Raw genomic sequence first — 24,452 nt, forward strand, 5'->3', positions numbered from 1 at the left:
GCCAGGACTCCAGCTCCCAGAGGACACGGCGGCGGCACCGGCACCCGCTTGGAGGGAGGAGGAGCGGGAAGAGGGCGAGTGATCTATCCAGGGAAGGAAGATGGTGGAGCAAGCGGCGTGGTTCCCTCGTCAGGCAGCGACCGGCCCCGTCAACCCGCAGCAGCGCAGAGATTCCTGCCGGCCCCCAGCCGCCTCCTGATAACCGCCCGCCCGCCCAGCCCGGCCATGCCCCGCTCACGCCGGGGCGACGGAGCCCGCCGGGGCGGCCGAGGTGAGCACGGGGAGTCGGGGGCTGCCGGGGTTTGGCCGGAGGTGGGGTGGCGGGCGCGGGAGTCACTCTGCTTAGGAGAAATAGAAATTCGGATCAGGCGCTTGGTCCGCGCGCGCTTCTGCTTCTTCTGCTTCGCCTGGGGATCCCGGACAGCTGTTGCGCCGCGTGTCCGGACGAGGTTGGCGCGCGCTCTCCTGCGAGGCAGATCTCTGCCTCCTCCGTCCAGACCAGTTTCTCTCTTCCGCGGAAGGGCCCGGGGGTTGATGTGGGAACCGGGTACGAGGAGGGCTCAGTAGGCAGCTGCCCAGGCAGCCTCCGCGCCTCGACTAGAGAAGCGGGAGCCTCCCGATCGGAGCTGCTCTAATGAAGGCATTTCGAAGGGGGCGGGGGGCTCTCGGCTTCACTGAGAGTCTGGGTGGTCTCCAGGCTCATTGGGAGCACGGCTGTCCCCAACCCCTTACCACGTGGCCTTTTAGAGAAGCCGCCCGGCTTTTCTGTTTCCTCGTTCTCCAGTTGCACATCCCGTCCCAAGGCGCCTTTCCCTTTCTCACTTCCTGCTGCCGCGCTTCACTGCAGAGCGGAGTGCCAAAAGGGCTTTAGTCCGACGTGTAAAGCCCTGGCGGTGTTTCCGAAAGTGACACGTGTATCTCTGTCTCATGTGCATGCACCCCCGTGCGTGCGAGGCGAAGCACATGCGTTCAGGCTTCCTGTTTTGCCCTGCTGTGCAAATGCTTTTGAAACTCCCAAAGTGGCTTTGGCCTTTGCTGCTGGGCTTCCCAGAGGCATCTGGTTGTCCTCTCTGGGTAGCATGAGATTGTCCTTTATGGGACTTTGTTATGATCCAGCAAGGCTGCCTATAACAATTGAGCAATGGAAAACAATAAGCCACAAATTAAGCCTTCCAGATAAGAGGAAGGTGGAAAGAAACACGACAGAAGTAATTGCATGTTCCTATAGCATACATTTGTTCTGAAATGCTTATTCCATATCCTCTGGTTGCCACTTTCTAACCTCGGAGCAGTTCCTGGGGCAAATAGGGATGCATCTGATTAATCCATATGATAAACTGATTGCCGTTTCCTGATTTCTTTGGCCAGTTAGTAAGAAAGAATGCCCTTGCTTAGGACTTGTTGCTTTTATATACTGGTACAGTGGTGCCTCGCTAGACGAATTTAATTTGTTCCACGGGTCTTTTCTTATAACGAAAAAATTCGTCTAGCGAATCCCATAGGAATCCATTGAATTTTTTTTTGCCCATAGGAACGCATTAATTGAATTTCAATGCATTCCTATGGGAAACCGCGATTCGCTAGACGAAAACGAATTCGTCTAGCGAGGCAACCTCCGCTAGAAAAAACCTTTCGTTAAGCGAAAATTTCGTTAAGCAGGGCATTCGTTAAGCGAGGCACCACTGTAGTATAGCTTGGCTACTTGTAAGCCACAGTTCAGGCACGTGGGCTCACCCTTCTCTCCATTTGCTTGCTCATCTAGCTTGTCTTACAGTTGGATACTGAGCTTTTCCTGTTTGTTCTGTGATGGAAGTCAAAGAGTTAGATCACTGCTGTTGCAGTCTTAGTTCTTACTGAGGTTGTAAACCTGTTTTGTGGTCCATACTACTTCAGGTAGGTGAGATCCCATAATTTACCACCACCCCTATCGGGTTGCCAGCGTGGTGCTTACCTATCCTGGCAGTGGTGCTCTTCCCCTGGTGCACCTCTCTTATAAGTCCCATGGATGGGTCATGAGATGGATGAAGCTGCTGCCAGTCAGTGTAGATAATATTGAGCTAGATGGACAGCTGGCCTGACTCTGTATATAAGGCAGCTTCCTACGTACCTACAGTACTTCCAAGCTTGTGTCTTTTCAAGGCTCAGATTAATTCTACTCAATCTCATATTTACCCTTGTAAAAGCAAAGTGTGTGTTTGCACTCTTTTTGACTTGGGGGGGGGGAAGCAGAGGGGAGGCTGATCTGAAGGAGATAAGAGAAGTGACTTTAGGGGTGGTGCCTATTGCATGTGCTCAAAAATCCAAATGTGCCCAACGGCTTAAAAAAGTTAGTGACCCCAGACATGTAAGACAGTTCTCTGTACATAGAAAATAAGGGAGAAAAAATTAAATTGCTCTGCATAGAGGGGCATTCAGTCTGGTGGCAGCCTGAAATAGTACAGTCCTGGCATAGTTTTTGTACCTCGGAAACATCTAGGCTACAAAGAGTGATGGTTAAACTTTCTAGCTTCCAAGTCCAAAAAGAAGCTAACCATATGTTATATACTTTGGTGTAAATCTCTTATCAGATGCTTTGCTTTCTTATAACAACCATTTGACGACTGTGTTCTTTGAAGTGTTTATTTAAAGCAAATAATAGGCTCAAACTCAGGGTCAAACTTTCTCAAAGGAGCTTCCGGCATAAAAAATTCCAATGTGTAGTCGATAATCTGTTACATAGATGCAATAACATTACCAAATTAGTGTTACTGTTGGTCATTCAAATCACAAACATTTCCAGTAAAAAATATAAAATCAGATAAGCAGCTTAAAATTAATTCCTCTGTTTAAGAGAGATAGAGAGAAGGCAGTTTTAAACAAATGGCTCTTAAAGGCCTCCAGTGATGGGACCTTAACATTGCTCAACTAGAAAATTATTTTACAGCCATGGGCCGCCACTGAGTAGTTCCTATTTACTGCTACACATGAAACTGGAACAACCTTGAGAACTGTGAACATACCGTGTTTCTCATATTATAAGACACGTCTTATATTTATTTTTTCCTCAAAAAAACACACTATGGCTTATTTTCAAGGGATGTCTTATTTTTTTCCTCCTCCTCCTGCCGCGGCCGGCATTGCTGCTGCTCCTATCACTATGTCTTATTTTCGGGGTATGGCTTATATTCCTTGAATGCTTAAAAATCCTGCTATGGCTTATTTTATGGGGATGCCTTAAAATATGAGAAACAGGGTAGCTCCTCTCCCACTGAGAAATCCAGAGTGAGAATTGGAGTGATAATGCTCTAAGTCAGTGGTCCTCAACCTTGGGCCTCCAGATGTTTTGAGACTACAATTCCCATCATCCCTGACCACTGGTCCTGCTAGCTAGGGATCATGGGAGTTGTAGGCCAAAAACATCTGGAGGCCCAAGGTTGAGGACCATTGCTCTAAGTAATCTAAGCTGTTTGTGTCCAGACAGCTTCAAGTTATAAGATGTAACAGAGCAAATACGGGAGAGTGTGCAATTATAGAAGACATGCATTACGGTAGCTTTATTATCCTGTGTTTAATTCTTCAAAGTCTGTAGACACCTGGATTGACTGTATCTCACGCTGGTCAACCCCTGTGTAAAATTATAATCCTTGGCTGGAATTACCCGCTGCGTGACTTCTGTGTACCTTCTGGTATAGCCCAGGCCAGGCCAGTGTATGGCTCAGTGGGCCAAACAGCATTGCTAGCCATCTAGGCAAAATTTCTATTGTGGGTGGCACAATAAAGTGAAATTAGCCAACAGAGTCTTTCTGGAGGGTTGGAAACAATTACATTTGTGGAAGGGTGGCTTTGCATTGTGTGTGTGTGTTTTTTTTTTAAAGGCACACTGTGCTGCTTTAAAAATTGCCTAGAATGCGGTGAGTGGGTGGGGGAGGGAGAAAGAAACATAGCACTTTGTGACCTTTGCAGGTGTACTAAACAAATTTGTTTGCCACTAAGAACACACAGCTGTAAGTGTCCCAGTCCTTTTATGTTTGCTTTTTGACATCAGCAGTGGGAGAAGCACCTGCTTCTTACCTGTGTGCTGTGGAACTCTCTGGGAATCAGCATCTGCTTTCAGCTTGACTGTGGTGTCAACTTTGCTGATGCTGCTTATGTAACAAGTCTGGAAGCATGCATATCCTGGGTGCTGCCATGCTCAAGTAGGTCTTCTTAGAATGTTATTGTGAAGGCAGTGCTTGCAGCGTGTGTTGTTGTTCTAGAAACCTTTTGGAAATCGAAGCCTCTTTGTACTGTGGCAATCGACAATAGCCTGGCCACAGTTATCCATGCTCGAGTAGCATCTTTGGCTTGGCTACTGCCTTGCATTATTTGTGGGGTGAAAGAACTCTCGGAAGGCTGATTTTGTTTAAAATACAGCAGTCAGGCTGCTGTCTGGCATGGACTACGTGAAACAGATCTCAGGCTTCCTTACGTTTTCAGACAGAACAGTTGAAACTGTTCTTTTCTCCCCTTATTCCTAAGATGACAGGCCTTTTCTGTGGTGGCTGTGTGCCTGTGGGTTGCCTGTCCTAGGTCTGTATGCCCAACACCCAGTGTTGTGTTTTAAGCACCAGGTAAAAACATTTTATGCACCTAAGTCTTTTAGTTCAGTGTGTGGATGCTCTTTATTTTGTTGGCTGCCTCTCTTTGAATTACAGTATTTTAGTTGGGTTGGCTGTATGGTGAGATATACCCTATGCTTTTCTATTTAAGAGGTCTGTGACAGTATCCTAAAAAGAGAAAGCCAATTCCCTTACAGAAATGTCCTCATTTAGAAACCACCATTTTGTCTCTTCTTGTATTTTGTCAAGTAAGCCTTTTACACTGGAGCTGCCTCCCAAACTCATCTCAGTAAGTTTCCCTCCCACTCTCCAAATGTCCCTTTTTTAGCCTCCCTTTCTCTGCCTCTAGAGATGCTGGATTCCCATCAGCTCCATCATGCATGGCCAGTAGCCAGGAATGGTTGGGAGCTGCAGTCCAGCAATACCTGAAGGCCTGCAGTCCCTCATCCCTGCTCTATCTAACACCCATGTATTGCTTTACAGAAAACATTTGCTCTAGGCAAGGGAAAGGCACAGTGAGTGCTAAGCATTTTTATATCCTGTTGATTTCAGTGGGAGGGTTAAGGATATGCTGGATTCTGTTCTGTGAGTCTTAACCTGTTTTATTTGCATAGTCTATCTTTATCTCCTGAGCTTGTAAGTCTTTGCCACCTAAGAATCCTGGCCTTTTGCTTTCCAATAGGCTGCTCTTGACAGGAGTACACCAGAGGCCTAGTCAAGGCAAATACCACATGCCCAAGAGTGTGGTGAAAGAAAAGAGTGCTAGAGACATGATCTACACTAGAACCTAACTACGCGCCATGTTATGCATGTGATTAGTAATCACGGGCTTTGTGTTTAAAAATTAAAGAGTAGGAAGAGGTAGGTACCAGGGTCAGCACAAAGCAAAGGGAAATGCAAGCTCTCCGCTCCTCCACATGCAGCTGCTGGGTGACCTTGGGCTAGTCACACTTCTTTGAAGTCTCTCAGCCTCACTCACCTCACAGAGTGTTTGTTGTGGGGGAGGACGGGAAAGGAGAATGTTAGCCGCTTTGAGACTCCTTCGGGTAGTGATAAAGCGGGGTATCAAATCCAAACTCTTCTTCTTCTTCCCCAGCCAACAGTCTCCGTGAAATTCCCAACCCCAGTGAAGCAATTAGCATTGGAAAAGCTGAGGCAGCAGTGCCGGCCCACTAGAAAAATCCCCAAACCAGTAAGAAGACAATTCCTTTATTAGGACTCACAAAATAGCGAGGTGGCTTTTAAGTGATTCAAAACACCTCATCAGGCTGGGTGTTAAGCAAAGCAGATGGGGGTGGGTGGAAAGGAGGGAAAGCTGGCTTGGCAGTCTGAAGCCACAGCTGCCTTTAATCACACTCCTTAAGGCGGGAGTAGATTTGAGGCTTAATTGGATTAGGCTGCACTGGGTGGCATGAAGGTGTTGGCGAGGGCTACCCTGACATGCCTTCAGGAGCCACCCCAACCCCCGAATGGTGCAAAGCCACTCTCTCCTTGCAGCTGGGCAGAACTCAATGTACTGTTCTTTTGGCATCTGCGGAGCAAAGCATTTGCAGCCTCTCTGAATAAACACAACCTCAGCTGGATGAGTATGTTAAAGTTCGCACATGCACCTCTGCCCCCCCCCCCGGCTAGTTTTGCTGGTAAATTATTCTTCTTGCGAGGGATACCGTGTGAGACTGAACCCTTTGCCCTGTTGCCTGTTTTGGGGCTGGAGTGCCTGCGTTCCTTATTGGCAGCTAGCAACCCCTGGAGTTGGCGGTGCAGAATGCTTGCTCCAGCCTCCCTTCCTGGGTGCGGCCATGCTGCCCTGTTCATTGTGGGGCCCAGCTGTGTACTCAGCAATCTGCTTTCATCTGGCTGGTGCCACCAGTGCAGCCCTCTCCTTGTATGGGGCTTTGAGCCAGAAGCCTCTTAACCCTTAAGTGGCTGCTCCCTTGATGTCATGCCTGCTCAGCAAGCAACGCCTGCTGCTTTGGCTGATGATTCAGTAGTGTTTAGCATCCCAGCTATTTTGCAGTCTAGCTGGCTGCAAGGGGGCAGGAATCAAATTCCCTTTCCTCCTCCTCTCTCTCTGCTCCCTTCTGCCATAGCCCTAAAGCAGGGGTCAGCAAATATTTTCAGCAGGGGCTGGTCCACTGTCCCTCAGACCTTGGGGGGACCGACTATGTGTTGCCATGATTATGACCCACATTTTTGGCAAAAACCCTTATGGGGAGCAACCACATCGTTGCCCAAATGTGCTTTTTTTTTTTTGGCGGAGGGTGTTCTCTCATACACCCACACTGCTTCTTTTGGGTTTTATGCGTTGACAGTTACTATTTCTCTCGTAAGGTTGGGTGGGGGGTTGAGGTAAGCGCGCCATTCCTGTCAGCCCTAGAGCGCGTGTGCACATGCATGGGTGAAGGGAAAAGCCGTTGGCCACACTTAGTCACGCTGGCGCCGCTCAAGCAAAAACGTTCTTTTCCCTGCGTGAAGGAAGACAAGGCAGCTGCTATTTACCTTTCCATGGCTAGCACTGTGTAGCTAGAGTGCATAAGTGCTTCGGAGTGCAGCCGCTCAGGCGCTCCCCGCTTCCTTCGGTGAGGAGCACCACAGACACCGGTAGGTGTTGCTCCCGAGGGGCCTCCGAGCCCCTGCCGCTGCATCTGCCCTTCCTGAGGTCAGTCGCCGGCAGCTCCATGGTGGAAATCCGAACTGTGGCTCCTTTTCCCTCTTCCCTACCCCCCACTCCGGAAGAAAATATTGCTGCGTGCAGTGGACGGAGAAGGGGCTTGTCTCGAGCAGCCACCCGCCTCACTTTTGACCCCAAAGCTTGGCTGAGTTACAAAAACCATTGTGCGCGTTATGCCGGCTGCCTGGATTCCCAGACCGTCCGCGGGCCAGATCTAGAAAGCATTTGGGCCTGATCCGGCCCACGGACCTTAGTTTGCCCACCCATGCCCTAAAAGCCTCACTCCTTGTCCTTTTCTAGCCTTGTATTTTTCAGTCTTTGGCATTTCCACGACTCTGCTGTTTTTAATAGAAGATAGCAAACAGATTCGGTCTCTTGTGCAACCCAAAAACCAGGATGTCCTAACACATTTCGTTAGGCACAGCAGTGCTTTTCTACAAACGTGACGTCTGAAACAACGCTGTTAAATTGTTCCGAGTGGTTTGACTGAGCCATTGTCTGCCAGCTGTAACAACAGCCTCACTTTTCTGTGAAGTTCTGCATTGGGCTTGCTTTCTGTGCTTTAAAAATAAATAAATTAAAAGCTCGTCTGTCTATGGTAGCTTGTTTGACACTATCATGGCAGCATCTTTGTTGTTCCATGCTAATCCCCACCAACACATTTGGGCTAATGGATCCAGCCTAATGGATCACAGTTTCTGCGAGCAGAGCAGGGGAAGGACGGGTGGCCCAGCATCGCAGCTTGGCTGCCTTCCAAGGCTGCTTCCTCCTTGGCTTCTGCTTGGGGCTGGCTGAGGTGACAGAACTCTCTCAGGCGGCTCAGCTGCTCCAGGGTGCCCTGCCTAGGAACCTTTGCACCTGTCCGTCAGGGTAAGGCAACTGCTGTGATATGTGGGCAGACATTCTGCTGCAGCAGGAATGAAATTAACACAGTTGTTGGTCCAGTCCGGTGTGATTTTGATTAGCTGCTGATACAGTTCAACAGTTGGGAGTGTGAACTTGGACCTGTGAAGCATCTGCTGGAATTCAAGTTTATTCAAGGCCACACTCAGTGGCACTGAGTGTCGTTCCCTTTGCCTGGGTTCTCCATGTGTCTGTCAGGAGTGTTGAATGACAGTGATGAAGATGGGGGACGGGACAGGAAGCTTAGAAGCATAATAAAGTAATTTGCACACAAATGATAAATAGCAACGGTGATAGTGTAGACCACCCTTCCCCAATCTGGTGCCCTCTAGAGGATAATGGGAGTTGTAGTTGGCAACAGCTAGAGGGTACCAGGTTGGAAAATGCTGGTGTAGACATTGAATTTTCAACATGTTTCCCCTCCCCCTTGGGACTGAGGTGGTTTGATGGTGGATTTTGGCATATGTAACTATCACCTCAAGCTTCCTACATGGCTATCATTTCTGGTCCCATATAGATTGCTTGTAAGCGTGCATCAGGCCCAGCTTTTCTCTGTCCTGTATTTCTGTCTGAAAATCTGGAGTCCCCGTTTGGTTGGTTACCCGATGCCTTCCCCAATATAAGACTAGAGAGAACCATAGAATCCTAGAGTTGGAAGGAACCACAAGGGTCATCTAGTCCAACACCCTGCAATGCAGGAATCATTTGCTTAACATGGGGTTCAAACTCATGATCTGAGATTAAGAGTCTCATGCTCTACCGACTGAGCTATCCCAGTTAATAGCTGCCTGGGAATATTCTGTGCCATTTCTTTACCTGCCTACTAACTGTCGGGGGGGGGGGTGAGGGGAGGAAAGTTCTTCCTCCAGTTATTGAAGAATTGAGATCCCTGGTCAAACTTGCAGAAGAGATGAGAATTAATTTTATTTGCAGATTACAACAAGGTCATGCCAAAGGTTACCTGTGCTGCAACCCTGGCTGAAATGAGACCTGGTTTTAACCCCTCTGTGCTTTTATGTCATTTGGATCAATCTGAATTTAATCATGCATTTTATGAAGTTGTGCTCTGTGCGTATGGATTGTAGCAGCTCTAGGTTGTTTTGGTTTTGCAATTTTATCATAGCCTATGGGTGAAACAAATAAACTAACACACTGAAGCTGTACTATTATGTTTTTGCCTTCTCCACGATACTCCATTTTCTTAACCACTCGCTTCACAAACTTGGCTACTTCTGTTTATTTCTCTCTGAAAACAATCAATAATAACTATGAATTTACCCAAGCGTCTTTTCCTGGTAGCTTTAAATAGTTCTAGAATGGATCCGACTCAACTTATTTCTTTGGGTTCTGAAAAATCACTTGACAAAATATATTGGCAGTTTTTATTTGTTGCTTTGTAAAAATTTGGATTTCCTCAGGAATTTATGAAGGGAATTAGAATTTTATACCTTTCTCCTAAATTGTACGAATGAATGGTTCCTTCATATTCAGATTTTAACCATTTGGGGATTAATGGTTGAATAACAAAAGTGGGCTTTGAGTCCTTATGGTGGCTAAGAAACTTATACTTTTTTGCTATCCACCATCTATTACACAATGGTTTAGAGACCTTACTTTCAAACATATTTGATATAGGCGCCAATCTCATGCAGATACCTGTTTGGATGTGTCGAAGGCTTATATTAACTTGCATGTCTATTTTAAAATCCATGTATTGATGGGCATTGTATTTGCAGTGGGAATAGATTGCAATTTGTTAACAGTATATTATTATTTTCTCTTTTTTCCAGAGTTTGCTTATTTTTTTCTTTCTCTTTTCTGTTCCTTGTTAAAGCTTCAAGCAAATAAAACAATTTTTTAAAAGCTCTGGTCCCTTAAAGTCAGAAAGGGTTAAAAGGGGGGCCCCTTCATCCCCTTCCATATGGTTCTGATTATCTCCTGGTCCAGGCCTTGAACATTTATCAGTAGGGTGTGTCGAAGCTGACAGTGCTGACTTTAACCAAAGGCTAAGTAGCTGGCTAATAGCTATCCAGGGATGTCAAGGGATTTGGCCACTCGTCTTGCTTTAGGTGAGTGGGAAAACAGGGTTGTCCACCGTTCCCTTCCTGACAGTTGACTGCAGTTTTTCTGCAGCGGAACTGCCCTAGCTCTCTTTACCATTAAGGCTTATGTCATAGAATCATAGAGTTGGAAGAGACCACAAGGGCCATCCAGTCCAACCCCCTGCCAAGCAGGAAACACTATCAATCATTCTTGACATATGCCTGTCAGGCCTCTGCTTAAAGACCTCCAAAGAAGGAGACTCCACCACACTCCTTGGTAGCAAATTCCACTGCCGAACAGCTCTTACTGTCAGGAAGTTCTTCCTAATGTTTAGGTGGAATGTAGTACAGTCTTGGACAGTATCATTGTTCAGTGGAGCTTGTGAGATTGAGGTTTCATAGAAGCATCTTGGACTTGTTCTTTACAACAAAAAGAAGCATAGTTGGTTAAAATGAAGGTGCCATTTTGGTTGTTGTTTAGAAAGGAAATGCACACACAGTTAACAAGTTGGGGTGCATACAGATGATCACTTACTAGGCAACAGCATATCACAGTATGCATGTAACTACTTGATAGGGCATATGAGCCCATATAACCAAACCATTCTGCAGTTGCTTGTTTGTCTGTACAGTCATACCTCGGAAGTCAAACAGAATCCGTTCCAGAAGTCTCTTCAACTTCTGAAACGTTCAGAAACGCAGGTGTGCCATAAACAATAGCGGAAGCTGTGCCAAACGTTCGGCTGAAAACAAAACGTTCGGAAACCAGAACACTCGCTTCCAGTTTTCAATCATTTGGGAGTTGGAACGCTCGACTCCCAAGGCGTTTGGGAGCCGAGGTATGACTTTGTTATCCTAGAACATGGCGAGAAAGTTGTTTCTGCGCAAGTGCAAAGTAAACAAAATGGTTATCTGTATGGGTTCCACGGCATTGTCCTGCCAAATGGTGAAGATTAGACAAGGGCCATAACTTAGTGGTAAAATATATGTCTCGGGTTCAGTCCTTTGCATCTCCAAATCATCATCATCATCCTCTGGGCAGCTCCCAACAGAATATTAAAGGTAAAGGGACCCCTGACCATTAGGTCCAGTCATGACCGACTCTGGGGTTGCGGCGCTCATCTCGCATTATTGGCCGAGGGAGCTGGTGTATAGTTTCCAGGTCATGTGGCCAGCATGACAAAGCCACTTCTGGCAAACCAGAGCAGCACACGGAAACGTCGTTTACCTTCCCGCTGTAGCGGTTCCTATTTATCTACTTGCATTTTGATGTGCTTTCGAACTGCTAGGTTGGCAGGAGCTGGGACCGAGCAACGGGAGCTCACCCCGCCACAGGGATTCGAACCGCTGACCTTCTGATCAGCAAGCCCTAGGCTTAGTGGTTTAACCCACAGAGCCACCTGGGTCCCAACAGAATATTAAAAACACGATAAAAACATCCAACATTAAAAATTTCCCTAAACACGGCTGCCTTCATGTGTCTTCTAAAAGTCAGATAGTTGTTTATCTCCTTTGACTTCTGGTGGGAGGGCGTTCCACAGGGTGGGTGCCACTACTGAGAAGGCCCTCTGCCTGGTTCCCTGTAACCTCACTTCTCACAGTGAGGGAACTGCCAGAAGGCCCTCGGAGCTGGACCTCATTGTCCAGCTGGGAAAGATTTCCGTCTGAAACACTGGAGAGCAGCTGCCAATCAGTGCAGACAACACTGAGCTAGATAGGACAATGGTCTGACATATATTGCCGCTTTCTGTGCTCCTGCTTTCCCAGATTTCTGATTCGGTGTAGAAGTGTGGCAAATAGCTCGTCTACTTTGAGTGAGCACTTAGCTTGTTAAGTGGTGGATTTCATACCATGATAAATTCCTTCTTTGCAAATACCAGTAGTCATCTGTAATCCCCCTTGGTCACAGGTAGGGAAAAGGAAGACCCTGTCTCATGCTCCACATTCTTCAGATAGGGTCAGACCTCACCTGGAGTACTGTGTCCAGTTCTAGGCACCACAGTTCAAGAAGGATACTGACAAGCTGGAATGTGTCCAGAGGAGGGCAACCAAAATGGTCAAAGGCCTGGAAACAATGCCTTATGAGGAACGGCTTAGGGAGCTAGGCATGTTTAGCCTGGAGAAGAGAAGGTTAAGGGGTGATATGATAGCCATGTTCAAATATATTAAGGGATGCCATACAGTATAGAGGAGGGAGAAAGGTTGTTTTCTGCTGCTCCAGAGAAGCGGACATGGAGCAATGGATTCAAACTACAAGAAAGAAGATTCCACCTAAACATTAGGAAGAACTTCCTGACAGTAAGAGCTGTTCGACAGTGGAACTTGCTGCCAAGGAGTGTGGTGGCGTCTCCTTCTTTGGAGGTCTTTAAGCAGAGGCTTGACAGCCATCTGTCAGGAATGATTTGATGGTGTTTCTTGCTTGGCAGGGGGTTGGACTGGATGGCCCCTGTGCTCTCTTCCAACTCTATGATTCTATGAGGGTATGTTCTGGGAAACACAGCCTGCATCCTGTAAGTCAGACAGGTGAATGTCTCACTTGTTCTGACCTTTTCTCCTCTCTTCCTCTTAGGAGCTCACCGGATTGCAAAGATGGAGTCTCAGGCCAGTGATGACGACGCAGCTAGTGAAGTGCTGAGTCACTACAGCAGCGCCAGTGAGACGACCAGTGTGACTGAAGAAGTGACAGGTGAGGGGGTGGGCAGAAGTTAGTGACGGAAACCCTGGCCTTCTGTGTACTTAGCAAAACTGTAGATTTTGTAAGCACCCCTTTCAAACCTCGGGAAGCTCCGCACAACAAAGTGGGTTTTTTCCTGGAATGTTTTTTTCCACCCTTCAGAATATAGAGGGATGTGTGTGATAATTTTTGGGGTGCGGGGAGTCATTGAGAAGGAAGACTTGCTCCTCTACAAAAAAGATTGGAGACAGGAGAATACATGAGCTTTTAAGCAAAACTTCCACCACATGTTCAGGTTTGTTAGAATCTCCTCCAGGTCATACGACAGGGAAAGGTGACAAAATTTGGTTATTTTGGGTTGCAAATTACATTAGCAGATGACATCTGCAGACTAATTCACAAGCTTGCAAAGAAAAGAAAAACCACCTCACACAAGAAACTGGTATGTGGAGTGCCTTAGAATCAAAATAAAGAGTTTTCAGATGCTGTAATGGATGTGATATACCCCACCATGTGACCACATAATAGGCACACTTCCAGAGACATCGCTTTGTAAGCATTGAATGGAATTTTTTCATCCAGTCGGTACTCAACGTGGCTTTCAACAAAGCAATTAAAAGCATGGATGGTTTAAAAAAATGGTTGTGGGTGGGTTTTTTTTGCTGTTACTAAAACTTCGTTAATTACAGTATGATTCCATTGGAGCTGATACAGTTAAATGTCACATCAGCTGCCAGGACAATTCATAACTCAAGACTGGACGAAAGCCTGTTGAACAAGCGTCTCGAGCAAAAAAACCTGTTGAAATGCTAAGATAAAGAATCCACTGGCAGTTCTGCCAGCACTGTTCAGACTTTCAACCCTTGTTCCCTTTTCTTTAGGGGTACAAGATCTGCAGGCTGTGGGTCTGGATGGTCCAATCTTACTTTGACGCTTTCCTCCCCTGCTCCCTTTTTTCTGCTTTTCCGCAGGAGGTGAAGCAGTGGATGACCAGGCACAGCAAGAAGAGGTGGAAGATAAACTGAAGGAGTGCATTGACAATGTGATGGACAAGAGGTGAGGCTCAATTCTAGAAAGTAGTTTTGATTCCTCCAAGCCTGCTCTTACGTACAGAAACCTAACACTCATCACTTGGGCTGCCTAAGAGGCGGTGGTCAGAGAACTGTGTTCCCTGTTAGCATATAGACTGCTTCAGTGGCAAGCTGCCAACTGGGATAGGCTGGGTGCAGCTCCATTGAGAAAAACTTGGCAGAAGTGCACACAGCGTTTGGCACTTCTCCTCACTACAAAACAGTATGAATTACTGCTGCCCTTCTGGCCATGCAGCCTCGATTATTCAGAGTGAACTTCTAAACTGGGGTGGTGGTCTGCACAGTCCATAGAACTGGAATTAGGACACTGGTATATATCATGTATGAAGGTAAAGGGACCCCTGACCGTTAGGTCCAGCCACGGACAACTCTGGGGTTGCGGTGCTCATCTTGCTTTACTGGCCGAGGGAGCCAGTGTACAGCTTCTGGGTCATGTGGCCAGCATGACAGAGCAGCGCACGGAAACTTCTGGTGTATTTCCTGATATACAGAAGCGGTTGGTTCTGAGCCTCAGAGCTATGTACACACTGCCCGCCCCAAGTCAAAAAAAGGTATGTCTCTTGTGTAGTTCAGAGCGCATGCCGTGTGCCCGTTAACTTCACACTGAATCAGTATGAATTTTGTAGCAGGTGAAGAATTTGCTGAACTGTTCAGAAAGATGAAGTAAACCTGCATGATTTGTTCAGAGCTAGCTGACTTTATTTCGCACTGAACTTGGATTCTTGTGAGGAGAGCTGCACATCCATGGCTCTTGTTATGACTCCCATCTCTCTCTTTTTGACATCTTTCCAGTGCCAAGACACGGCAAGTTGCTCTAGAGAGCCTGCGGCTGGCCTTCTCCTCCAAGACGCTCTTTGACTTCCTGTTGGAACGCAGGCTCACCGTCACAGACTCCTTAGAGAAGTGCCTGAAGAAAGGTGGGTCTCTGCAACCTTTAGTACAGCACCATTATGTAATACAGACGGACTTGATCCAGCCTAATCAAAGCACTCCCAAGTCCCATTGGCTTTTGGCAGGAGAAATGGGCACCTGCTTAAATCTCTCCCACTGAAAACAAATGGGCAGGAAAGTGGTTTGGGTGGATTGTGTTGGCAGTTTCATACTTTCCCAAATAAGGTAACTTCTGGTCATTTTTATTGCCCTTTTGTAATTGATACTTCTGTTAAGCATAAAGATTGTGAAGTCACCATATTTAATGTAAACATTTCCACATAAGTTTTCATCCATCGTTAACAACCACCTTATAAGATAGTCTAGTCCATAGCTGCCAAGTTTTCCCTTTTCTCATGAGGAAGCCTATTCAGCATAAGGGAATTTCCCTTTTAAAAAGGGAGAACTTGGCAGCTATGGTCTAGTCACTCTAGTGTGATTATGCCTGCCCCTGTTACAAGTGGGAGCAGAGGGCGACTGAAACTTTCCCCATGTTTACTGTGAATTTTGAACCAAGGCTTCCTGTCTTTCACAAAATGAGGCATGTTAGTGCTCCCTTCTCCTGGTAGGTTTCTGTGACATTTCCATTGTTATATGGCATAGGGATAATACAGTTTTATGTCTCTATGTTCATTTTAACACCTTGCATGCTTCTTGCCTGCCCTCTTGATGTTGCCTTTGAAATTCCCTCTGCATCAGAGATGGTGAGTCTTTGCAACCCTCCCAGATATTGGGCTACAGCTCCCATCAGTCTCAGCCAACGTGGTCAGGGGTGATGGGAGTTGTAGTCCGACAACATCTGGAAGGCCACAGCATCTTTGTCCCAGCTCTACATCCTGTAGACCAGGGGTCCCCAGACTACGGCCCGGGGGCCGGATGCGGCCCAATTAGCCTGCCAATCCGGCCCGCGACGACCCCCGCCGCCCGCCGCTGCCGCCCGCTCTTACGGTGCACAGCGCGGCAGCGCTCTTCCGGGTTGGGAAAAAAGCGCCGAAAATCCTTTGTGCGCATGCGTATGGGCCTCTCCTGACCCGGAAGAAGTCATTTCTGGTGCACTTCCGGGTCGGGGGAGGCCCACGCGCATGCGCACAACGGATTTTCGGCGCTTTTCCCACCCTGGAAGCGTGCTGCCGCGCCAGTAAGCGCCCGTGCGCATGCGCACGGGCACGCGCTCCCCCGCCCGCCGGCCCGCACAGGCGCACGCTCCCCCGCCCGCCGGCCCGCCGCGCGATCGGCGCGGTGGGAACCGGCCCAAACGCCGGTAAGTCTGGGGACCCCTGCTGTAGACAACATTTTGCCTTTAAAACCACTTTGGAATAGTGTGGGACAGTACTGCGACAGGGCTGAAAAGAGACCACTTCTGGTGCTTCTAAGTTTCATCACTGTCCCTTGTTCCGTTTCTTGCTGTTTTGAATATTTTGCATGAGAAGGAAAGGCAACTTATTCTCTTCCTCCTCTCAGGTAAAGGGGAGGAGCAGTCCCTTGCTGCTACTGTCCTTACACTACTGTGCCTTCAGATGGGCTCGGGCCCCGAGGGGGAGGAGGTGTTCCGCAGCCTGAAGCCCCTCCTCACCACCATCCTCACAGACTCCTCGGCCAGCCCAGTTGCTCGGCAAAGTGTGAGTAGCACCTCTTTTCATCTGCCTCGGAGCAAACCTTGTGGGAGGGAGATATTACTGGGGACTCTGGGAAATGGTTTCTTAAAATGGCTACTCGGAATGGCTTTGACATTACCTTGTCCTGTCTTCCTTTTTCTCTTCCATCTCCCCCGGTAGTGTGCCACTGCTCTTGGGATGTGCTGCTACATCGCTGCTGCAGACATGGAGGTAACTTACACTAATGCTTTAACTTGGCAGGCTATATAGCCAGTGAAGCAAGAACCTAGATCTCCCTCCCCTCCTGCATGGGGTGGTATAGTAGTTAGAGTAGCCAGTTAGAGTGTCAACACCCTGTCTTTGAATACTGATCCCTGGGGTTTGTCAGGTCTAGATTAGTTGTCAGAGTGCCGGACTCCACCACACTCTGAAATTGTTTCAGAGAGTATTTGTTACCTTCTGAAAAGTGGTTAGCCAAGTATTGATCTTCTGAAGTGTTTTAGGGAAGCCATTCATTTTGCATTAAGAAGCAGCCCCTTGACTACTGATTCCTTGCATAACTCAGTCTATTGAGACTCCTCCATGGTCCCTTCTGATTAAATAGCTCCTGGTTTTTCCACCCAGTTTTTTATCCCATCCTGTTCTCTGGTTATACCGCTTAGTTATTGCTTTTGTAGCTACACAGAGGACTGACCACCTCGCTACAGGTAGAGCCAGTTCCTTTTGGATCAGCCCAGAGAGATGCAATTAAGATGAGCTGCTCTCTGCATTAGGACATGGTCATAGCTGGACTTGCCTTGTTGAAGTTGAAACTGGCGGTTTAAGGCAGGCATCCCCAAACTTCGGCCCTCCAGATGTTTTGGACTACAATTCCCATCATCCCTGACCACTGGTCCTCTTAGCTAGGGACCATGGGAGTTGTAGGCCAAAACATCTGGAGGGCCGCAGTTTGGGGGTGCCTGGTTTAAGGCTTCATTCACCAAAATGGACTCATTATTCATGCACAGGAATACTTAACAGATTTACAAGGGGGAAGCACATACTGTAAGTGCTTTGGGGTGTGTGTTTCATTACTAGAATAAAAGAGAACAAGAAAAAGCACTTTGGATCTCATAGAACTTTGGGGCTGCAGTCGACTCAGCTTTCCTGCATTGGCAAACCTGGCTCCCTCAGAGTTGATTGCCAGCATAATTGTGAGCACAGATTATGTGCCACCCTGAATCCTCAGCGTAGATACCCTTCTGGTTTATCGTATCCTTTTTAGTTTCTCTTACTGTTTCTGTGAGAACTGACTGGTCACTTCCCACCCCCTCCAGGACTTGGTTTCCTGTCTTGCCTGCCTAGAAGGGATATTTGGCAGTTCCTGCAGCGAGGATGCCAGCTTGGTGCCCTCTCATCACAGTCCCGTGCTCCAGACCTTGCATTGCAATGCACTCCAGTCATGGTCTCTGCTCCTCACCATCTGCCCAAGCACCCAGATCAAGAAGATCCTGGACAAGTGAGTGACCAGTCTTCCTAGGCTGAATTTCTTCTGAAAATGGGGAAACCCCATTTCTTTCTCTCTTTCAGTCCTAGCGGTGATGGATCATGAAGAAAACCTTGATTTAATGCTTTCATGTAGCGCTCTCCCATTTGCCTTTGACATCGCAATACGCTTGTGCACAGAGCGTTGATATTGAGTGTAGGGAAAGAGGTGGGAAAGTAACTTCCACACACCGTGGGCTTGGTGATCAGAATGGGGAAGGGGTGGCTTATTCTATGGTTAGCCATCTTATTCTACCTCCACTGTTGGAGGTGCAGTAAGCTTCTTGAAGGCCAGTTGCTGGGAATCAGAAGCAGAGACAATGCTGTTCCGCTCTGGTCCTCCTTTGCAGGCTTCCTATGGGCATCTGTGAGAACAGGATGCTGGACTAGACGGGCCACTTGCCTGATCGAGCAGGGCTGTTCTTACATTCTTACCTTGTGCTCTCCTTCTACAGTCACTTACCCAAGTTGCCTCTGATGCTGTCCAGTGATAACGTCAACCTTCGGATTGTGGCAGGTGAAACAATTGCACTGCTCTTTGAACTGGCTCGAGACATGGAGGTAGGATATAGCATTTGCTGATGCTTGCATGTACACATGCGAGGTCCCTCTTGTGCTTGTGACCATTCTCTAGTCCTGGGGTAGACTAGAGAATGAGTAGTCCTGGGGTGGACTACTACTCTGGGTGGAGGCAATATTGCAATGAAAGCCAGCTTCTGGGGAGGAGAAACATCTACTGCCTTCATATCTTACCAGTAGGCTTTCCAAGGGCCTCTGATCGCCCATTGTGGGAAACAGGTTGCCGAACTAGATAGGCCTTTGGTCTGGTCCAGCAAGGGGTCATCTTGGGTTCTTGTAGCTCCTGAGGCCTTTGCCAGTAAGTGAAGGGGGGAAAACTTAAGAGGATCCCTTTTGGATCAGGTCAGTGGCCCATCTAATCCATAGCCTCCTGTTCCTACAGAGGCCAACCAGATGCATATGGAAAGCCTGCAAGCTGGTTGGAAGACCCAGTGAAGAAAATAATAGTCTTGACAACAATTCCAAATCTATCAACTTCCAAGTTGCATTCCCTGTGTGCGCACGCGCACACACACTCTCTTAGTGTCTTGGGATAGGATAATCATTTGAGGCAAACCCTGCAATCTCATTTGGCTTTGTGTTGATAAAAGACTGCCATCGAAAATTTCATCTTGAGTAAAATGCTGTCCCACTCAAAATTTGTGAGTCTGTACAGTACAAGGATTGAGGGATGCGGGTGGCACTGTGGGTTAAACCACTGAGCCTAGGGCTTGCCGATCAGAAGGTCGGCGGTTCGAATCCCTGCGACGGGGTGAGCTCCCGTTGCTCGGTCCCAGCTCCTGCCAACCTAGCAGTTCAAAAGCACATCAAAGTGCAAGTAGATAAATAGGTACCGCTCCAAGCGGGAAGGTAAACGGTGTTTCCGTGTGCTGCTCTGGTTCGCCAGAAGCCGCTTTGTCATGCTGGCCACATGACCTGGAAGCTGTACTCCGGCTCCCTCGGCCAATAATGTGAGATGAGCGCCACAACCCCAGAGTCGGTCACGACTGGACCTAATGGTCAGGGGTCCCTTTACCTTTACAGTACAAGGAAAGGATGGATCGGTCTATTATTTTTTTTGTCTTTGTCCATCTTGCACATGTTCATGAGACTTTTTATCCTAAAATATACATTTTTCTAAATTTATGTCGGCATTATTGTTGCTGGGTTTTTTAACTGAACATTGAATTGCAAAATTCATAAGCATAAAATCCAAACGGTAAACTACTTTCCAATCTACACATTAGTCCAGGAAGTCAGGTTGGGTTGCAGTAGAATTCACAGGAATTGAATTCCTCAGATGCCTAGTCTGTACTCAGTCAATAGATCTGAGGCATGGGATCCCGTTCCTTAAGTGAATGTGGACTGATAAAAGTACATGCCTGGACAGCAGGTGCCAGGACCCCCATTTCAGGCCACGGAGAGTTTCCCAAAGGAGTTATGAGATACAGATACAAAAAGTAAAACCAGGAAAGAGCTGTGGCCCCTCTATCCTTTTGCACCTCTCACTGCCTTTTGGGTGGCCTGCAAGTTGAAGCTTCTGCTTGACACCATTCATCTCCTCTCTTTTTTGGCCATAGGAGGATTTCTTTTATGAAGACACTGACCTGCTCTGCACAAAACTGAAAGCCCTGGCCACAGACAGCAACAAGTACAGAGCCAAGACCGACCGGCGCAAGCAGCGCTCCATCTTCCGCGATGTGCTGCATTTCATTGAGGTGCCTTGCCTGGCTCATGCAGACCTTGCCTAGTTCAGAAGGGGGCTCCTCCCTCCGCATTGCTTCAACCCTTAGGTTTCCTAGAAGAACAAGGCTTGAGGGCCTTTATATAGTTGTGTTCCTTTAACTCCAGCTTTGTGACGCACAGGCTGCAACTATTCTGAGGAAAAATGCACTCTGTGCATGTTTAAGAGGCATTCTCTTTTTTTTTTTTTTGCCCCCATAATGTTTCATGTGTTCCAAGCTTATGACCTGGTCTTCAAAATCTGTCTCAGATTAAAGCTCTGGCCTTGCCCTCACATTCCTGGAAAGGGAGGAAGGGAGCCTGTCAGTAGAGGGTTTTCTCTATGAGCACTTAGGGCAGCTCTGCTGTCCTGCTTTCCATAAAGCCCTCTGTGGTAGGCACTGGGGTAGTGCTGGTGCTTGCATGAAATGCCTGTGAGTGGCTTTCTTCTGCAGTGAGGTAGTGTCCACGAAGCTGCCACTCTAAACAAGCATTCAGAGGCACAACATGGTGCCGAGCTTTGCTCGTGAGATGTGGGGTGGGATGAACTTCCATTCTCTCTTTCTCTACGGAGTCGAGTCTCCAGCTGCCTTTTCTTCCCTGCTCTAGAATGGGGAGTTCCACGAGGAGACTATCAAGTTTGGACTGGAGTGTATGTATGTGGACAGCTGGGCAAGGAGGAGAACATACAATGCCTTCAAAGAGGCTCTTGGCTCTGGGGTCAGGCACCACCTTCAGGTAAGGGCGGAAGAGTCCACGTGGGGCTCCTAAGGTTTATTCCTTGCCTTTGTGCTGGTCTACCTCGGCTGCTGCTCTCTCAGCTCCCAAGATTTCCCACCTAATGGGTGTTGTCGTCTTGCCCACAGAACAACGAGCTCCTGCGTGAGATATTTGAACTGGGCCCCCCGCTAGTGCTGGATGCTGCGGCTATTAAAGCCAGCAAGATATCACGCTTTGAGAAGGTACGTCAGCGGTGCTCCTAGTATTTCTGCTGCCGTTGGCTCCCTCGCTTTGCTTTGTTAAGTTTCGATGTTATTTTCTTCTCTGCAACACCAGCAAACCTGTGTGGATCTTTCCCCCACCATTGGCAGCTTGCCATAGAGAGCCTATTTCCTACCAACAACCTTTAGGTTATGTGATCACTCTGGCCCTCTAGAGAGAAATGTGCAGTGGCAAAGCCAGATTATGGCTGAAATGCAAGTCTTCAGATGGTGTGGAGGTGACATGTAGAAACCAGTAAATGTGTGTGTTTTAGGCAGGGGGTGAGGTGTGTGTGTGTATGTAATATAATAAAACCAGGTGCTGGGAGGAAAGGAGAAGGGGGTTCTCGCTGTGCCTGTGAATGCCCCTAAGGCATGGCTAGCAGCTTCTGCAGATGCAATGTTGGACTATATTTCTCTTTTGGTCTGATTTGACAGAGTTTTTTCTGATGTTCCCTCAGCTAATTTCCCCCTCTGTCTCTCTTTCTTTTCTCTTTCTGCATCCCCACCAGCACCTGTACAACTCGGCTGCTTTCAAGGCCCGGACGAAAGCAAGGAGCCGTGTTCGAGATAAGCGAGCCGATGTCCTTTGAGGGAGGCTTGTTTCCTCCTCCTCCTCCTCTTGCTGCTGCTGCTGCCGCCTTCCATACAGGCCAATGCGCTACAGACCTGGAACACTGTGAACCTTGTGGGTGGAGGGAGAGCCTGTGGCAAAGGAGCCCTGTTGCCTTCACTCTTTACGAAAGCTGGGCTTGTGCCATGCCCCCCCTTTGCTCCCCCACCATTGTCTGGGGGCTTTTATATATGTACAGAATAATATTTAAATGTCTCGAATGTTTGAATCGTGGCGGGATGGCAATGGGCAGGTGCCATTTTTATTTTTTTAACCCCCAAAAAAATCTAAGCGAGGTTGGGTAGTGGGGAGGCTTATTTTTTCTCCCCTCTGCTTTTTAAAGCCAGTTATTCTTTTTTTTAAAAAAGCCCTATCTTTCCCCCTGTCTCTGATGCTGAACACATCCTGCAGTTGCCGTTGCAGTGTGCGCAGTGAAATCAAGGACTAGATCTTCCCACCCCCTTCTGCCGTGAGAACTTCCAGTGAAGTACCCAGTGCAGGAGGCTGGCTTAGTTGTAAGGCTAAAGACTGCAGTTGTCCAGGATGGAGGTGGTAAAAGTACTGGCTTGAGGTTTGGTGCCTTGGGTTCTTCCCCTCTGGTGTTGAAGATACTTTGTGTTTGGGTTGAATGAAATGTACACTAGAAATCAGTGTGGTTGTTTATTAAAGGCTGGGCTGACAGCACCATGAAAGGGGCTGTACCTCTTCTCTGCTCATGCAGCTGCTATTTTTCGCAGCCTCTCTCTGACGCCCTGCCCATCACTGTCTTTAATTCTGTTCTCTCACTTGATTATAACGCTCAGTTTTGCTCTGCACTTGCATGGCTGCTGCTTCTCTTTTCTTCTCCTTCTTTGATGGCAGAATGAAAAGCCAGCAAAAGCCTCAGGGCAAAGAAAGGGCCCGTCCTCTGGCCACTCTGGCAAAGCTCATCCTCATAGTGGGGCATGTTCCCCTGTTGTAAGAGAAGGGTCCTGTGGCTTATTTGGCTGGTGTAAAGTTGGTGTGTGGTCCTTTGCCCTGCTCAGCGGGCCCTCCTGCCTTCAGAAAGCTGAATTCTGTGAGCATATATTGCATAATTTATTTAAGTCTGTTATGTGGTGGTGGTGGGGAGCTATACAGGAGCCCCATTACTTTGACAGCTGCAATTCTTGCTATCCCTCTTTTACAAGGCATGGTCTACGTGCTTCCTCTTTTGTGCAGCTGTAAAGTCTGATGTCCAGTTTAATATATAATAGGAGTGATCTGGACCAGCTAGTTGTATTATGTTTCCATTGATTTCAGTGCGGCTTAGGTGAAACTAACTTAGTTTGGATCAGATCCTGTATAAATATTTACTATGCTTGTGCTCTCTCTTTCATTCACATACATCTACATATTCTTAGGAGGTTTAATTCTGTGCCTAAAGTTAGTCTGTGTTTGTGCAGTGCTCCCTAGCACAGAATCCTAGCCCTGCACTTGAGTACCAGGAAATCAGCAAATGGAGGAGTCTGGCAGTATGAAGAACTGCCGCTCACCATTTTGCTTCCCACCATTTGGCTTCTCTGCAATGTATTTTTGGGGATTTTGTCATCACAAATAGGATAAGGGTGTGTGTGTGTATATATATATAAAGCTTTAAACCTTTGCTGTCCAGACTGGAGACATAACACACCATCATCACAAAGCAAAGTTAATGGAAAGTACGTGTTTTGTCCTGGTACCTTGCTCTTTTGATCTCTGAAACACATTGCCTCACTTTCATAGTGTTGTCAGCAGAAAATGCCCACGTTGGCCTATTTGGCTTTAAATCGAGAGAAAATATTAAACATAAAGTGGTAGGTAAAAAGCCATATTCCTATCGACATGACCTCATCAGCAGTGGTTTATGGGCACAGAACTTATGTCTGGAGGTTCAAGAGTTGCAAGCTGCATAGATATTTGCAGAAATAATCAGGGGCGTCCTGTTGTGCGTCCTGCAGCTCAGGAGATGTGCCGTGCCTTTCCTTACCACGCATTCTCCAACTCCAGCTGAGTTGTGCAGATCTATACAAAGAATGCATGCATTATTATTATTATTATTATTATTATTATTTATTAGGTTTGTTAGTCGCTTGCGATCTGAAGGTCTCCAAGCGGCTTAAAGCACTTACCATGTGATATGTACCCCCATATCACAAGACACCTTGAGTAGTTCTTCCCAGAAAGCAATTGCTCAAGAGGATTTGCCTTTGCCTAGTGCCAAACTGAAGGGTTGTCCTAGCTCTTGTGGTTGGGCCACTTGGGATTCTGCTGCTGGCTTCCTGCCATTCTTTTTACTCCGGGTTCAGTTGTGAACTTTGGGGCTGGTGCATCAAAGCAGGGTGTCTACATGTCGGCATTGCTATGACTGTAGAATTTGGATAATTTCAACTATCCCTTTTTGTTTTAAAATAAAAGCTAGCCACCTTGGAAGAACAGCTTGGGACCATACACCCATTTTTTCCTTCAGAAGCGGTCTTGGAAAACAAGTATCGGGATTCCTGTGCACTGTCGAGTGGGTGGGGGGCAGGAATTAGGCACTCATTAAAGAAAGGGCATGCCCATATGTCACATT

General features: G+C 47.5%; 1 protein-coding gene across 1 annotated transcript; it reads left to right on the top strand.

Annotated features, from left to right (window-relative positions):
- The first annotated feature begins 85 nt into the window (after positions 1 to 85).
- Positions 86 to 24,315, top strand: IFRD2 (interferon related developmental regulator 2). The gene is made up of 12 exons (XM_035106027.3): positions 86 to 271; positions 12,763 to 12,879; positions 13,839 to 13,923; positions 14,751 to 14,875; positions 16,350 to 16,507; positions 16,664 to 16,714; positions 17,800 to 17,981; positions 18,463 to 18,568; positions 20,146 to 20,283; positions 20,897 to 21,025; positions 21,154 to 21,249; positions 21,780 to 24,315. The coding sequence occupies exons 1-12, from the start codon at positions 226 to 228 to the stop codon at positions 21,858 to 21,860; spliced, it is 1,314 nt and encodes a 437-aa protein (XP_034961918.1). The 5' UTR covers positions 86 to 225; the 3' UTR covers positions 21,861 to 24,315.
- The last annotated feature ends 137 nt before the right edge of the window (positions 24,316 to 24,452 follow it).

Source organism: Zootoca vivipara, chromosome 2 (genome assembly GCF_965207765.1).
Source record: "Zootoca vivipara chromosome 2, rZooViv2.hap1.1, whole genome shotgun sequence".
Classification (NCBI taxonomy): Eukaryota; Metazoa; Chordata; class Lepidosauria; order Squamata; family Lacertidae; genus Zootoca; species Zootoca vivipara.

Bases quoted from the DNA above. Each gene is read 5' to 3' on its own strand.
- IFRD2 (XM_035106027.3), top strand. From the start codon at position 226: ATGCCCCGCTCACGCCGGGGCGACGGAGCCCGCCGGGGCGGCCGAG. The intron at 16,508-16,663 runs GTGAGTAGCACC...CTCCCCCGGTAG, and splicing joins GCCCAGTTGCTCGGCAAAGT to TGTGCCACTGCTCTTGGGAT. The intron at 21,250-21,779 runs GTACGTCAGCGG...CATCCCCACCAG, and splicing joins AGATATCACGCTTTGAGAAG to CACCTGTACAACTCGGCTGC.